The 16,817-nt window shown below is 51.7% G+C and overlaps 1 protein-coding gene and 1 long non-coding RNA gene across 3 annotated transcripts in view; both read right to left on the minus strand.

The window, feature by feature from the left end:
* The window catches only part of Mxi1 (MAX interactor 1, dimerization protein), a 68,347-nt gene extending 51,934 nt beyond the window's left edge, over positions 1 to 16,413 (minus strand). The window contains exon 1 of one of the 2 annotated variants that reach the window (XM_013504111.1): positions 15,922 to 16,413. In XM_013504111.1, coding sequence (XP_013359565.1) covers positions 15,922 to 16,177 — 256 coding nt within the window. In that variant the 5' untranslated portion in view covers positions 16,178 to 16,413. The remainder of the gene's footprint in view (positions 1 to 15,921) is intronic. The other variant, XM_005403756.2, reaches the window with a different exon arrangement.
* On the minus strand, positions 8,987 to 9,394 carry LOC106146588. Its single transcript, XR_001231093.1, has 2 exons — positions 9,185 to 9,394; positions 8,987 to 9,082 (listed from the first exon to the last, which is right to left on the minus strand). It is a non-coding gene; the product is annotated as an uncharacterized LOC106146588 (long non-coding RNA).
* Positions 16,414 to 16,817: the final 404 nt, after the last annotated feature.

Genomic DNA, 16,817 nt, shown 5'->3' on the forward strand with positions numbered 1-16,817 from the left:
CGCCTCTTCCTGTCCCCTGGGAAATAAAGTCCCGCCCCCGCCCAGTGCACGCCGGGAGTCGTAGTACGTAACCCGCCTCAACGCGCTTGCGCTATGAGGGATTCCGCAGTGGCCGCTGGGAGGTGTAGTCTCTTCGTGCTTTCTTTTCTTCTTCCCGAAAGAACAACTAAGAAGTTACCAGGGATTTGCATCTGAGAGACAAGGATTGGAGAAACCTGTGAATCTATTCCCGAGGGCAGCTCTATTCTCAGCGACTCCCCGCGGGTGTCCAGAGCATTTCTTATCCGAAGTGCCATGTTCAATCCTCTGTGTAGTACTACTGTACTTTCTCATGTGATTACCGTGCCTTGTTTTCCTCGTCTCCAAAATGAGAAAAGTAACCCATCTGCAGGGACAGCACGCACGGAGACGTCTGAGAAACCTGAGAAGGGCTCATCTCATGAGAACCAAAGAGGGCTTTCATGCGGACCTGCTTCCACCTCAGCTTCCACACAGACAAGTTCCTAAGTCTTACTCTTTCTTAAATTCAACCCTCCCTCGTGCCTCCTCTAGTGCCAAAATTAAAAAGCACCGGTCTGGACTCCGAGAGCTTGCCAGATGGAGGACTTGGAAAGTGCTACTGTTTTTAGACACGACAAAACTCCACTCTGGTGCTACGGAAGACACAACTGAGTGGGAAGAGATTTGGGTGCTGGGGTTACATCAAGTTCGGTTCAAATCCGGACTCTAGTACTTAAGCTCGTTGTGTAGGCTTCGACTCTAATTTTCCTCATATGTGAAATGGATACTGCGCCGGGGACATGGCTCAGGGGTAGAGTGCTTGCCTGGCATGCACAGCGCTCTGGATTGTACCCCCAACACCAAAAAAGAAAAAGAAAATGGACATAATTCCTCCATTTGTCCATCCCGTTGACAGCCTGCCGTGTGTCCGGCGCTGAGTCAGACTAGGTGCACAGTGGTGAGAAAAACAGTCATGACCTGCTCTCAGGACGCGTTTGTTCGGTAGGGCTTACCGTGAAGGGTAAATGAAATAATTCCGACAATTAGCACATAATGATGACGGCCCTTTCCTCCATACTCCGGGCGGTGACTGAAGGCAGTAGCTTAAACAAGCAGGGACCGCATTAAAAAGCAGCCACTGTCTGCTCTCACCACTGCTCTCCAAGTCCCCCGTGTAGCAAGTGCTCAAAGTCCAGACTACGGTGGGTTTCCAAAGCTTGGTTTTATTGTCATTGAGAGCCATATAATTCCTTCTTGGAACTGACTTCTGTTCTGTGTATCATAGGATATTTAGCAACATCCCTGGCCTCTACCCACTAGATGCCAGTAGCACACCACCGCCCCTCAGGCATGACAAACAAAGATGCCTCCAGACATTGCCACATGTCTCCTGAGGCAGAAAGTCACCCACAGTTGAGATCTAGGGGGAGGAAGGACAGGAGGGTTGGACTTGCTGAATGGTCTAGGAATAAGCTAGAAACTGTAAACAGACCCATAACATCTTCCCTCTCCAAATAGTTTAACCTGCTGGTGGACATCCAAAGTGACAGGAAGTTCTTGGCGAGCTGAGAATTTCCCTTTCTCCGCAGTCATGCTATTGACTCCTGCATGAAATACCATCTTGGCATGGATCTCTCACCCTCTCAAGAAGCTTATGCGTTTCATGCTGCCTTTTAACACCCTCTCCCTTGTACTTTGCTTTTTTTCCAAAGTGAACAAGATCTCCAGTGAGGTCACAAGCTGGAAAATTCTGCCAGCTTTTTCAAATATTACACTTGGCACAACATTTAAGAAATTGATGTTCCATCAAGTTCAGGGAGACCCAAAATGAAAGGTATTCACAAACCACAGGAGATTTTTTTTTTTTTAAGCTTTGAAAAAGGAACTGCTTTTTCAGCTGTTGGCTAGGTCATTTCAGTTCTGGGCTTTCCCATTGGGTACTGGTAACAACCACCCCGTATCCTCAATAAGGAACATGTTGGGTAGGGGTGGGAAGAAATTATTTAAAAGAAAATACCACTCACTCAGAACATCTGTTCCCTAGGGTAGAAATCATTAGGTTGAAAGTTAGTTTCCACCACTTACAGAACGCTTTTAAATTTTAGATTCCTCATTGCCAAGAACTACCCTAGGTATTCAAGAGATGGTTTTTGTGAAAATAAAAGTCCACTTTACCCAGTAGTAAGTAATCCTAAGTGACATGCAATCCAGAAAAGTAGTACGACTGAAAATACACATGAATTCAAGATGGATTTAATTCCACAGATAGAGAGCCAAAGCAGGTCAGTAAGCGGCCAGATAGGTATGTGGGGCCTGTATCTGGCCTCTCACCGCTGACTTCTAGGTGACTGAGCCAGCTTTTTTAGAGTCATGGCCAAGAGGCAGATGGGGAGATAGAAAGTAGCAAAAAGTCACCCAAAGGTCACCTGAGAACAAGAGAGGTAGAGGTGTAGTGGGTGCTGGGTAGTGAGTAATGTTCAGGGCCACTTTAGGCACAGAAAGCTCCATCTTCTCTTCGAAGCAGCTGAGAAGCATTCCTTCTCCTCGCTCTGGCTCCCTCCTGAAGGCCTTGCTTGGTCACAAGCCACCAGGGCCTCCCACAGCACAAAGCACAGGGCTTTATCCTCAGGAGAGTGATGTTACCCACAAGCCATCCCTTAGCACAATCCTCAGGCTGAGGGAACCCAGAGGCGCAGAGGAATTCAGTTTCACTACAAACGTAGGTGGCAGGTTGGAGAAAGCCAGGCTACCAAAGTCCATTGAAAAAAGAACCTGGAGGGCTGGGGATTTAGCTCAGTGGCACAGCACCTGCCTGGCAAGCACAAGGTCGTGAGTTAGATTCCCGGTACGGGGGTGGGGTGGGGGGGGTATTTTGGGGCTGAGGATTTAGCTCAGCAGCACAGCGCCTGGTGGCAAGCACAAGGTCGTGAGTTCAATTCCCAGTACCTGAAGAAAACACACACAAAAATAAAACGAAACAAAACAAAAGCCTGAACGTAACTCGGAGTCTCTGTTCTGTCTGTGCTCTTGCTTACATCAGTCCGTGTCTCCCGCCCCGCCCTCCCTGCCACCCCCCTCCATGCAAAGTGGAAAAGTCCCCCAGCGCTGTCACAGTCCCATCCTGCTGGGGACAGTCTGCCTTCTTCAGGGAGCAGGCAAGGCTCTCAACTTTTAGGATTCTTTTCCCCACATAGTCACTTTCATGGGGTGCTGGGGCCTGAACCCAGGGCCCCCGGCAGGACAGGCAAGTGCTCTACACTGAGCTGCATCCTCAGCCTTCCTGCGCTGTTTACTACATGCTAATTCCCAGGCGTTTCATTTCAACATTCATAACAATGAGGCTGGTGTATTTTCTCTTTTCTGCAGAGGGGAGAGAGGGTGGGGGGCTTCCCTGAACCTGCAAAATGATTACCGTATTGAGGGTGTTTCTGAAATTCTCTTTAAGGGTGGGGGTTTTCCAATACTCAAGGTTGGGAATGGGGGCGATGGAGTTCTGAGGGCTAAATAAGCACTATGACAGTAATCTACGCCTCCCACCCCGAACACGGAGCGCTGCCTCCTCCCTGTCCTTTCCCCAGGGCCCAGAAACGTGAAGAGGAGCACAAAACCTTCTCTCTGCCCAGTGAGTCCGCCTTGCCTAACTTCATGCGTAAGCTCTCCTCAAGTCAGCTGCGGCTCGGAGCTGCGGGTCTGTGTGCAGCCGAGATAAATTTGGGTCTAGAAGGGATGACGTAATGCTAAACCCGATAGGTAGCTGCCGCCTCCCAGGGCTCCGTCTCCAAGGCTGCCGCTGACATCCCAGCCCCGGGGAACGCAGCAAGCGACCCAGGTGCCCAAGCTGGGGAGACGGCAGCTCCCCACACGTGCGGAGTCGGCAGAGGAGGCAGTGTTAACCCGACATGGGGAATCTGGAAGTTTGCTGTTTTTTAACTCCAGCTTTTCTGGGGAGATCAGACCACTGGCCAAACCCTCAAACAGCTGCACTTGACTTCCCTCCTGAGCCATCTCTTCCCTCAGAAAAGGGCTTCTTACATTATATTAAATGGCCCTTATTACGGCAGCCTATTTCAGTGATTATAATGGGTGTATTAATCTCTCAAATGTCCTTTTCCCTGTTTTTTTTTTTTTTTTTTTGCACGAAGTTGGATCCAAAAAGCAATCTGCATTGCAGGACTCAGTCAGTGTGCACATTTAAGTGGTTTCTTACTCTGGAGCACCCCACCCGAGGCGTAGTAGGGCGCAGTTCGTAAGGTGTTATTAGGAAGGGTTTTGCCCGGGCTGTGGCAAGTGAATGCTCCCCCAAACAACCTTTCGTGGCTTATGTCATAGAATTTTACATTATTAAGCAGATTTCTCAATCCAGCGTCCATTTCTCAGCTGAGGGCAGAGTCTCAGAGAGCTATAGCAGCTCGCCCGAGTCCACAAACTCATGGGGCAAGGGTTCAAACCGAGGCGATAAGCCGTGTGCTCTTTCCTGATCTCTATAATTCTTTCTCTGGTTGACTCATGTCCAAAGAAAAAATTAAAAACCTGAACTGTAATAACTTTTCTGATCTTTGCAACCCATGGGGCCCCAATTCTTTAAAAATACCTTCCCAAAGAGGTGAAAGCTGCTTTGGGTTTCAGTTCAAGGTTCCTCCTCTCCTAAGGAAAGGGTGCACTCGGAGTCACCTTCTGCGCTGGCGATGACAAGCCCTGGGCTTGGCCCCACTGCGCTACTTTAACCGAAAGACCGCACAGGTAAACAATCTCTGTGTGTGGGGGGGTGTCTTCATTAGGAATGCCTCCTGAATACTTCACTCAAAAGACGTATCATTTGTTTCTGTAATGACACGGTATTCTCCTGTCACCTGAACTTGTAATCACTTACACTGGTAGATTTTTTAGCCACAACCATGGCTGGCGTATAACCTGGTGAGCCATGGTGTGTTGTTCTTCTGAAGTATCGCTTCATCACACAAGCTAATAGATTGTTTAGGATTTTTGCATCTATAGTCAAAAGCAAGAATAAACTGTAACTTCCTTTTTTGTTAAGTGTACCAGGTTTTGGTAACACAATGATCTAGTCTTTCAAAGTTAAATGCAACTTGATTCTAAAGCCTTAAAAAAAAAAAAAAGAAAAAGAAAAATACTGCCAGAGGCTTTGTCCTGCTGCTAAGAAGATGCCCCACATTCTTGCCACAGCTCTGGGTAACCCTCCCTCCCCTGCCAGGAGCAGGCCTGGAGTGGCCCTGCCCCCACGCCTTGGCATCACCACTCCCTCCCAGGCCCTACACAGCGGAGGTTCCTCTTAGGCCCAGGCAAGTCCTGGGCGGTAAATCACACATCCAGCCCCTGCTGTGTGTGTCTGAGTGCTCAGCCTCAGGTGTAATTCGCCTGGCCAGTGACACGGGTGATCTCTCCCTCTCTCCCAGCTCTCGCATTCTGGTTCTCGGGTGCTGGGATTCTCCAGAGAAACCTATGACAAAAATACGTCCATTCACCTCCTAGTTGCCACGCTGTAACTGCACTGTGCACTGTGCATGTGGTGCTGCTGCTGCAGTCATGCCGCCACGGCTCAGCACGCTGCCGGGGTTCCCACCTTGTAGCTGAGGTCCAGAAAGGGTACGTGAAATGCGTAAGGTCACACGGTCATTGAGCACGTTCAAACCTGGGTCTTCTGACTCATGGATCCCACAACATACATTAAATTCTGGTCAGTCAGATATGGTCAGACAAAATTCTATGTTTTTAGGAGGCTTTGGAAATACGCAGGAGTGTCACAATGACCAGGAGGATCCGGTGGCATTTAGTGACGCCAAGGATAGTAAATCCTGCCATATTCTGCACTAATCTGCACAAGAACCGGTCTACCAATGGCTCTCTTATTGAAAAATCCAAGGTCAGCATTTTAAAGGCAAAACACCCACTACTCATTCCACAAATATTCGCTAAGCATCTGTTACATTCTGGGCACCAAGTTAAATGCTGATCATGGAATTATGTTCCAAACTACTTCCGTGGCTGTCCTCAAGGTGCTTATATTCTAGCCGCACACACTGAGGGTAACGAATTGTAAACTGTGACAAGTACCCTGAGTAGGCTAAGTGATAACGGGAGTGGTGGCTTTACTGGGGGGAGGGGGATCAAGGAGGACCCCCAAGGCAGTGTAAAACATCTTCTGAAACTTTAAGCATGCCGATTGCCTGAGAATCACAGTAACTGCAGAGTCTGATTCAGCAGGTCCAGGGCAGGGCCAGGGCGTCCCATTCCTGATCGGCTTCTGGGAGAGCCCAAGATACCCACCCTTGAGCCATACTCACCCCCAAACAGAAAGAAGTTCGGCTTTTATTCTAAGTGAGACAGTAAAGAAACTATGAAGGGGTTTAAACGAGTGACATGAACCCAGTTACGTTTAAGATCACTCTTGCTTCCTAGACTTGCACCCTAGAGAGGTAGACTTTGGGCCTATGTCTGAGGGGAACCTGCGGCCAAGGCCTCAGGCTTATCTACACAGCTCACACTTGCCTCTCTCCCTCGGCTTCTCAGCCGGAGCTCTCGGCCCAGAGCACAGGTCAGCCTAGTTGCCCTACAAGCTGGGGCGCCTTTGTGAAGCCCTGTGCAGCCTGACAGGGCGTGGACTCACAGCAATGACAGCCTGGTGTGCAGAGCTACAGGAGCCCTACTGGTTGGGTGAGTTCCCCAGAGGGTGCCAGGCAAGATGGCACCAGACATGGAAGCTGCAACACCCTAGGCCAGCGCCCTCCAGAAAGAGGCTCTCTCTGGCTTTAGCGTCAGTGCCCAAAGAGCCCTAGAAGGTTTGAGCTGCCTTCTATCTACCCTACGACGAATGGGGAGAAAAGGAATTCAGTCTAGGGTGGCATCCCCAAGGAAACCTCAGCCTCGTCGTCAAATAGTCCAGATTTCATTTCTCGCTCCTTGCTACCTTCATACTCCCTGGGGCTTCTTCCAGAGCCCTACAGAAGAAAGAGACATGGGCTTGACTCTCAGCTCCACTATTGTTACCATGTGGCCTTGGGAAGGTTAGCCAGCCTTGCCAAGGCTAAGGCTTTTCTCACCTATAAATTGAGGATAATTACAGCACCCGCCTAGTGGATGTTTGTGAGGATTTAATATAAAGCACTTAGCATTGTTATGGCACATAGTAAATGCCCAGTAAAAGGGGACTATTACTATTCCTTTGGAAAACAGAGGAGAGATTGTTCTTGTCAGCAGCCCTCTTGGGAACAGGTTATCAGACTCCCAGGAGACAGACTAGAATTGTTTATTGGTTTCTATTTGGCTAATATTTGAACTAGAACTAGAGCTCTTACATGTTTCGCTTTGGAATCACAAACCACAGCACTTGGGTCCTGGCAAGTTTTAGAAATTATTTGTGGCACTAAACTAAATTATACAGCTGGTAGAAGGCATGAAAGTTATATGCAAGGGATTCTGGGTCTTAGTGGGCAAAAAGTAGTGTAGGGATGGTCTGGTTGGAGTACAGGCAAGAGGAAGATAACAGAGAAATGCCATAGGGTAGCTCTGGGGCCCTACAGAAACAAAACAGAGACTACACTTGCCGCCCACAGCTGGAAGCAGTTCAGTCCGGGCCTTGCTCCCGGCTTTAATGCAGTATTCTACTTTGTCCCAAATCACCTTCATTTGTGTGTCTCACTAGTAGCAAAAAAAATAGAATAATATATTTCAAAGAGTAAATAATCCAACTCCCCTTTTTTGGCTTAAGTTTGAATTTCCCAATCTCCCTTTCCCATAGGACAGTGTGTTTATCTTTCTAACTTTGCGGTGTTTAAATTTCTTCACAGACACAGGAGCTGCATGTTAAAGGTATGTGGCCAAGGGCAAGCTGAATGGGAGAGAGGGCTTGATTGTGATGCTAGTATAGACCATCCTCCAAGTGCAAAAGGCCCCAATCTGTAAAGAACCAAGAGCGGACATGTTTATTTACAAGACTGATTGCGTGGTTCTCGGTTTCCTAAGCTTGGACAGTTTGTTTAGAAGTCAGGTCCGTAGAAATTACAAGGATGGACACGAAAACACAAAGCATTTTAAAAACTGGATTTGGGGGCAGTGGGCAGCAATGGAAGGAGCCACTCCCTTTGGAAGCCTAGGCTAAGATTTGATTCTCTCTGAAACGATGGCTAGTACCGAAGACACAAACCCAAATCAAACACCGTCCCACACTCTTGGGGTTCACTTTAAGACAACTGAATTCCCAAAACCTGGCATTGGAAAAGAGGACATACATGTGAGGCAGGGACTACACTGCCAGGCCGTTGTTTTAGAAGAATTATTGGCCCATACTTTTTTTAAAAAAGAAGTTCTGTTAGAAAGAAACAAAAGAAAAGAAAGAAAAGAGGTATGGTGGCACATGCCTGTAATCCCAGCACTTGAGAGGCTGAGGCAGGAAGACTGCCATGAGTTCAAGGCCAGACTTGGCTACATAGCAAGACCGTGTCTCAAAAAGAAAAGGATCTGTCCCCATGTATTTTCCAGAGATTTATTGCTTAAAGAGAGGGTCGCCTGAACTTTCAAAATGATTCCCAAGTAAGGGGCCCAGCACAGCACTGTGAGAAGAAGTGGAAGCAAAGGAGTCTCGAGCTCTGGATAAGAGTAGCAAGTGCCCATTACTGTGTTTTGGGCCAGAGAGATCACAGCCAGATGTTGACAGATTTAACACCTCTAGCCAGGCCACCCTGGGACAATGATATCAGAGACAAGTGCTTCCCGTAAGTTTGGCAGAAGAGCCAGAGAGCAGGTGTCTGACCCGAGGGAACCGAAGTCACCCCACCCCTACTCCTGCCTGTGTGAGGCCAGAGCCCTTCCCTCCACACACACCCTCAGGAGGAGGTCCCCAGGAAGACGTTCTTTCCTCCTCCTCAGTGAAGGCTTGGGGCAGCCATTCACCACTGTTACCACCACCCATATGTAAAAGAAAATATTTTTTCTTCAGTATGAGAAATTCAAATTAGCTTCGTTTTGAAAGATGATTGAGAATGTTGCAATGACCTTTGCAATAACCGGCCACACCCTGGGATCAGCACACCAGGCTTGAGAACTGCTGACTTTATGAGCACCTGACCTGTAAAACGAAAGCCATTTGGGTCTCTGTCCGTGGCCCGTTCTCCCATCAGGCACAGGGAGCTCAGAGAAGAAAGACCCGGTTGTGCCTCTGCTGTGTCACCTTGGGCAAGTCACTGTCCCTCTCCGGACCTCTGCCTCCCCGTCTGGAGAGTCGGTGGGGGATGCTGCATGCCCCGGGGCGCCTTCTGGTCCTGATGCTGTTTTGCCACTTATGTTGTTTGGACACAACACCCAACATGGAGAGGGAGAAAGAATGGGGAAGAGAAAGGCACAGAAATGGTACCATAAGGCTCCCTGCACCCTGGCCTGCTGGAAGCTGTTTACTTCACTCTGCGTGATTCCCGCTTCTTGCTGGGTTGTTCCTTTTTTACTTCTTTTTCTTTCTCTCCAAAGCCACAAAACCACAAGTCACCTCCCCAGACCCAGTTATTTGGAAGCCAGAGCTGTTGGGGTTTAGGTGTGTCAAGCCTGACACACTAGTGGTATCTAAGTGAACACCAGGCCAAGCCAAGCATGTGCTTCTCCTCCAGAAACCCAGTTTAAATCAATATTTATCCAACTGTATTTATAGAAAGTAATGGTGGTGGGGAGGAGGGGGTGGGGTAGGGAAGCAGGGGGGTATCTAAAACAGAACAAGCCACAATGACGGATGCAAATCTTTGTGGCCAATTCACTTCTGCAGGGACGGCTTAAAAAAAAAAAAAAAAAAAAAAAAAAAAGCAAAGGACCCGGCTTTTGATGAACCTGCTGTTGGCCTCACTGCCATAGCAACAGCCCCAAGTCCTCTAATATGCCCAGAGGACAGACTTGGGAAAGGCAGTAGGAGGGGGGTGGTGTTTCCTAGGAGCCCTAAACTTGAGTTAGGGCCAGGAGTGTTGAACAACTCTGAAAAACAAAAAACCCCTTCTGGTTGCCTATTCTGTCTCCAGCCTCACTGCCCAGCCTCTTCTAAGCAAGGTGTGTGCAGGAAAGCCTTTGGACAGTCAGCAGGGCGTTCCAAGTCCCAGCTCTGCGGCACGTTGCTGGGTGACCTCGACCAAGTCATTTCACCTGTCTGGACTTCATTCCTTGGTTGTAAAATGCGTCCACGTGTGTATGGCTCAGACCACAGGCTCTGGAATTAGAGGCCTAGACTGCACACTCAGCTCTGCCACTAATTCGCCATGTGATCTTTGGGAAAGCTACCCAGAATCCCTGCTCCTTGGTTCCCTTCTCTGTAAGATGAGGGTAATAAAACTGCATGTGTCATAGAGTTGTTGTGAAGATTGGGAGAGATAACACGTGTTTATCTTCACGCCTAGTATAGAGTCAGTGCTTAGTAAGTGGTCGCCTGTGCTAATATTATGAATGCCATTAATGGCTGCTGTTGCATTCTGGTGCTGTCTTCATTTCCCTCCATTTCACCAAATGCAAATCCCGTTTCTGGGTGTGCTTGTGGGAGAGTGTTTGGATTACAGACAGACGGTATCAGGGAAGATGCTGCTTTGCCTTGGTAACTGAAAGAGCTTCCTTTTCCTCCCCAAGTAGGAACAATGCAACACAGCTTCTCTAACTTCCTAAGGCCCTGTCCCTGTTCCCTGGAACCCCTCAACAAGGCACCTAATCCCTGGGGGCTCAGGGATGCCAAAAGCCACTTGAGACTCTCAAAAGCCTACCACTAGCATTTGCCAGGGGGCAGAGATCGTATTTAAACCTGGGGCGAAAAGTTGAATCTGGAGAAGATAATTTAAGATGCAGAAAGGAGACCTGATTTAACCACGCTCTTCACACTACTCTTCTAAGCACAAGCCCACCTCCTTCATCCCTGCCTTAAATCCAACCCTACTTTGCAGAAAAAAAAGCACCAGCACCTACTAGATGCCGAGGAGCCGTTTGCGGAATGAGCAGATTCACTGCAGGTGCCTCCCCTGCAGAACCGGGAACCACATCAGCACTAGTTGCCATCAGAGCCTTCGGTTCTAATGTAAGTCACCCTAGACCCTGTCAAAGCCAGTAACTTGCTCATTCTCAGAATCACAGCTGCTGAGTTTTGGTCTCCAGCCCTAACCCATCATTTCCTTGCAGGCCTGGTCTTACCTCCCAAAGGCCTTCGAAGATCTGTATTTCCAGTCTTTCTCCAAGTCTTCAGAAAGACTGTCATGTGCCCTGACCTCCAAATCTGGTCACCAGGAAGTGATAAATCTGACCAATCAAGCAATTTCTCTCCAGTGTCTACTGTATGACCAGTGGTATGCCATATGTCACAGGTGACCCGTAGTGAAATACTCTAAACCATCTTTTCTGCTAAGATGCTAATACTCTCCCTGCAAGGATAAAACTAATGCACAGGAAGCAAGTAGAGAATCTCACAGTACTGGTCATCAAAAGCTCAGAACAGTTACCATTTATTGAGCACCTGTTAGATTTCAGGCACTTTAAATGTTGAAGAGCGGTGCTTACCTTAGCTGTTCAGAATTTATGTGAGGGTGGTGTTATCCTCACGCCCATTTTACAGAACAGAACCTCAGAGAGGCTAAGTAACTTATGCGCAAGGTCAGGTAGCCAGTAAGCAGTAGAGTAGAATTTGGGCCCCTGCTCTATGTGGCTGCAAAACTTTCATTCTCTCACTATTCTGAACCTAGACATAGAGCCAGGCGGGATGACACAGCTGGGGAGGCTTCATGGAGGAGGCAGGAACTGCCCGAGGTCTTGAAAGGAGTGTAGGATACAGAAACCTCTAAGAGAGTGAGGGCACTCTAGACAAGTCTGAGGCCAACACAGAGGCATGACTGTGAGGCCGTGCTTGCTGGTAGACCTGCTGGACAGGAGAGGTTTCATGGTCAGGAGATTAAGTCAGGAAGGCTGGGTGGGGCCAAGTGACAACACACAGCAGCTTCCTCCACCAGCAGGAAGGGGCTGCTGCTGCTCTGCCTCTGTTCTGGGAGAACACCCAGGTATTCCACTAGAGAGCAACCCACAGCTCCACTCGTCACCCTTCCCTCTCTGAAATACCGAATCCCTCATTCTCAGACACCCGGAAGCCGTCCCTGTCCTCCAGACCTCACCTGCCAGCCCGCTTTTACCCATATAGCACCCCTCTGTGAATCTCTTCTTTTAGTTTTAACCTTTTCCAAAGGGGGGAGGAACTAGTTTTTCCCTAATTAGTTAATTGCCACGGGATTCCACACTGCCGCAGATTGTTTACTTATTTCCCAGTTTGTGATAACAGGGCTACAGCCTTCATGATGAATGCTTCTGGAGGGCCTCCGACTTGACCTCTGCAGGGATTCAGATCAGTGTACCTGCATTTCTTAGGGAATTCCTTGACTTGTACACTAGGTCGACGCTGGGTGATTTAATTTGAACCTTTTCCGCCCAAGAAAACTCACCCTATCTACTAGAAATAATTCAGCTCTGAGGCCACAACTTGCTGAACAGTCCCAGTACAGCAACCTCACCAAGCAATGAAAAGCAGTTCTAGCTACAATGGAAAATAAAGCAAGCTCCTGCCAAGCACTTCGCAAACAGTTAAAATGGAACGTGGAACTCGTGACCAGTGGCTATCGGCGCATATCGGAAAGGTCCCTAAGAACCCGAAATGGAGACTCGAGGACCGACCCTCGTCTTGGGAAATAAGAGGGTCCCTTTAAGAGGAGACTGGACCAGCTGGCTGCACTACAGCTCCCAGAGATTTCCTGGGTCGCATCCTGGCCCCGCCCCCAGCCTCCGGCCTCAGCAACGTGTGACGTCACAAGATACCGAAGCTGCCGATTGGCTGAATAATACAGCTAGGTCAAGTCCAGTCGGAGGAAAGAAGTTTGTCTCCATGTGGAAACCATGTGTCTCGAGCTGGGAGGGGGGAGGAGGAGGAGGAGGCGGAGAAACTGAGATCAAGTGATTACAGACAGGGGAACTAGCTGAAATGAAGGCGAGGAGGTTGTGCACCTGAGCCGGCTAGCAATGCCCTTTGCAGTAGTGACCTAAAAAGGGGCGGGGGGGAACCCAACGAATTGCACAACACACAAAGCCAAAGCGCCCCCCTACCCTGACATCATAATTTAGAAGGTACGGTCCTTGTTTCCTTCCAAAAACCAGGGGCCTGGGAAATGCTGGAATCCTATCGGAACGCCCAGATCTGTCTCCCTCCCCCAACAACTGAATGATGTAAGCGTTTCGGAAAGCCGAGCTCTGAAGCAAAACAAGCCCCGCGCACGCGGAGCGACCCGCAGTGCCCGAGCCCGGCGCACGCACGACCCGCCCCCCGACTCGCGTTATTGCTGTGCACACGCGGACCGCCGTGACGCGCAGGCATTGTGTGCAGCGAGCAGAAAACAACGGCGAGCGAAGCCAGCGCGAGGAAGCGCCCGCAGTAAAACAAGACAGATGTAGGGCCCGCCGTTTTCCTTTTGGGGACACCCAGGCCAGGGGAGGAAGGAGAGGGGGGATACACTGTCCCCCTCGGCCCGCTCTGGTTTGCAGGGAGGATAATAGAAAGTCCGGCGGGTGGTCGCATAGAGTTTGCAGGAGGTCACCCACGCCTGCGAAAGCTGTTGGGGAGGGGACAACCGCCTGGAGCTGGGTGCCTGCAGCCAAGCCAGCGAGGGGTGCAGCGCCCCATGCTCTCGGGGAAATCTGGGGGCCGCTGGCATCACGTCATTTAGAGCCATACAGCGGCGACGAAGAAGCGAGAGAGCTAAAAATACTCCTGCGGAGCCGGCCGGAGGAGGGGGGCTGCGGGGCCGAGGGGCTGATTACCCACATGAAGTTGACTTTGGGGCTCTAGGGCTCCCCGAGCCCCTCTCGGGGTCTGGCGGATTTGCAGCGCAGATGGCCCGGGAGCCGGGCTGAGAGGAAAACCCTCGGCTGCCCCGGCCGCGGGAGCCCCGCTCTGCCTCCACCGGCCCGCCCCGAACGGGGCACCTGGCCCGGCGCGTCCGGCTCTGCTTACGTGACTGGTGGCCACGCCGGAGCCCCGGCACGGGGTAAACAAGGAGGTGGCGGCTGCCAGGGCGGGGTGTGGGGGGTGAGGTCGCCGATTGTCTGTAGGTGCAAAAGCGCAGGGGGGGGGGCCTCCGGGAGCGCAAACCAGGCTCACCACACACTGCCAAGGTGCCCTCTTTGGGAGCACCCCCAGTTAGAGCCAGCGCCACGGGACTGATTCCAGAGAACGGGGACCCGGGAGGGGGCAGCTGAGAAAATCGCGCCCCTCCCCCTGCAACAAAAGCAAACGCACCAAACAAACCACGTCTTCACCCACCTCTCCCCCAGCCCTGGCTTTTCAGAAACTATTCTCCAGACAAATGCATACACCACCACTGCCCCCCTCCCGTGAATAATCGCATAGCGACGAGGCTGCACGGACTGCGATGCGCCCCTCTCACAACAGACACTCCGAAAAAAACGGAGGAGAGAAAGAAAAGAACGTGCCACCGACCCCCCAAGGCAAATCCTTGGTTTGGTCTCACTACGTCCCCGCAATCGTGCTGCCAACACACGCGGTTACTTGAACCCTGCAGGCCAGGGGTGTCGGTTAGCAGAGGTGTTTTTGTGTTTGCGGGTTGTTGGTGTATGGGGGGGAGGTTTGCGAGATCTGACACGTTGCAATGGGACCTCTCTGTGTCTCTCCTCTCCTTCCTCGCTTCCTCTCGTTTGTCTTCCTACTTGTTCGGACCGATTAAACATCCAGTGTGACCCTGTCTGTCGGTCTGTCTGCTTGGGCCCCTGCTTCCTTCTCACAGCTATTATTCCGAGCACTGTGCTGGAGACGCCGCACGCGCGTGCCCCCCCACCCCCGGGCGCGGAGTCGACCGCCTGGGAAGGGCTAGGAGACCCGGCTGGCGGGGACTGAAATGAAACAAACAAATACAAAAAGGAAGCCAGGCCAGGGTGGGGTTGCCAGCTCCCCCCCACCCCCGGCCCGGCGTTCCTTGTGCACCGCTCTCTACCTGAATGGAGGGGGGTGTTTTAAAATCGACCCAGGAAGCGTTTGCTGCGCGGCCCCGCGCCCTCGCTCGGGAGCCGGTTACCGGAAAATAACCCGCACACAACAGCCCACACCTTCTTCCCCAACTATTGTTTCTGCGAGGTCCCAAAGTTTCCTCCCAGCCGCGTCCCCCTTGCCAAGTTTGCCCGGCGCGGGGCTGCGGGTCCAGGGCGAGCTGCTGCCGCTGCCTGGCCCGTCGGCCTGTTGGTTTGGGGGCCGGGGGCGGTGGCACCCCGGGGAAGTAGGGGCGCCGGGGATCGTGTGGGCGCACGCGATGGTTGGAGCCCGGTCCTGCTGCTCGCAAAAGAGAGAAAGCGAGGCAGACGGGGAGGCGAGACGGAGCCGAGCCCACGCCGCCCAGAGCTGCTCGGTGGCGGCGGTTGTTATTGTTGTAGTGTGTGTGTGTGTGTGTGTGTGTGTGTTTTCTTTCCGAAACCTCTGAGCTCTGCCTACCGTCCCAACTTTCGGCTTCTGATCTCCACCCCACCCCGGAACGAGCGACAGAAAAACACTTGTCTATCGGAGAAGGCTCCGGGAATTTAAAAAATTAAAAAATTTCAAAAGGAAGAAAGGCGACCTCGCAGCGTGGTGCTCTCGCTCGGCTCAGTTGTCAGCAAACAGCACCAGTCCCGGCTCCCCGGCCGGGCGCTCCCCCGCCGGCCCGGAGGGACAGACGGACGCGCCGACAGCCCCCTCTCCCCGCGCCCGTCTTTGTTACATCTTTAGCAGCTTTGTGCGTGCGTGCGTGTCCTTTCTCCGGTGTCATCGGCTTTACCGCCGAGGGGGGATGTGTGTGTCGCGGGGGCGACGGGGGTCGCCCCAGTGGGCTAGAAAGAAAGCAGGGCGCCAGAGAGGAGCCGGGCCCCCAAACTTACTTTTGTTTTCCTTCTCGATCTGCTCCAGGTAGCTGGCTGCCTCGAGCAGAATCTGCACGTTCTGCAGAAAAGTGTTGATGTGCTTCTCCATCGAGTTCTCGCTGGTGTTGAAAATGTCCGAGAAGGGGCACCTGGGCTTGGCCCCCGCCGACTCCTCGGGCTGGGCCGGGGGCTGGGGCGCGGCCGGGGGCGCAGAGGGGACCAGCCCCGCGCCCTCGCCGCGCGCCTCCTTGCGCGGCCGCCCGCGTTTGCCCATGGAGGAGCCGGGGTCCGCCGAGCTCGTCCTCGCTGGGGCTGCGCGGCCCGGCCGTGCTCCGGGCCCCTCGGGAGACCCGGCCTGCTGTGGCGGAGGAGGTGCCGGGGCGAGGAGCCGGCCTGACTTCCCGAGCCTCGCTGCGTGCTGTTGTGTGCAAGTGCGAGTGCGTGCGTGTGCTCGTGTGTGTGTGTGTGTGTGTGTGTGTGTGTGTGTGTGTCTCGCTGTGGGTCTGTGTGTAGGGAGATTGAATGAACCTACAGGACAGACGGAGGCGCTCTGGCGCCTGGGTCCTAGTGCGAGCCTGTCGCCATCCGACCGGTCAAAATAAAAGGTGGAGACTCGAACGGCTGGGACCGCCCCCGGCCGCGTCCCCACACCCTTCCCGACTCTCCCCAAATCTGAGCACCGGTACCGCACTCTTTTAACCGGAAAGGAAAAAAACAACACTCGTCTTTGGGTGCACCTGCATAAAACAGTTTTTTTTTTTCTTTACATAAAAATAATACTTCGAAAAACGACTAAAACAATGCCTGGCACGTAGTGGGTCCGGGATAAATGGTGACTGGTACCACTTTTTTTTTTTTTTTTTTTTTTAAAAAGCCAGTTCAGATGGGGAGAAATGAACCATCACACTTAACTC

The sequence above is a fragment of the Chinchilla lanigera genome, unplaced genomic scaffold, assembly GCF_000276665.1.
Source record: "Chinchilla lanigera isolate Chin_1 unplaced genomic scaffold, ChiLan1.0 scaffold00084, whole genome shotgun sequence".
NCBI classification, from domain to species: Eukaryota; Metazoa; Chordata; class Mammalia; order Rodentia; family Chinchillidae; genus Chinchilla; species Chinchilla lanigera.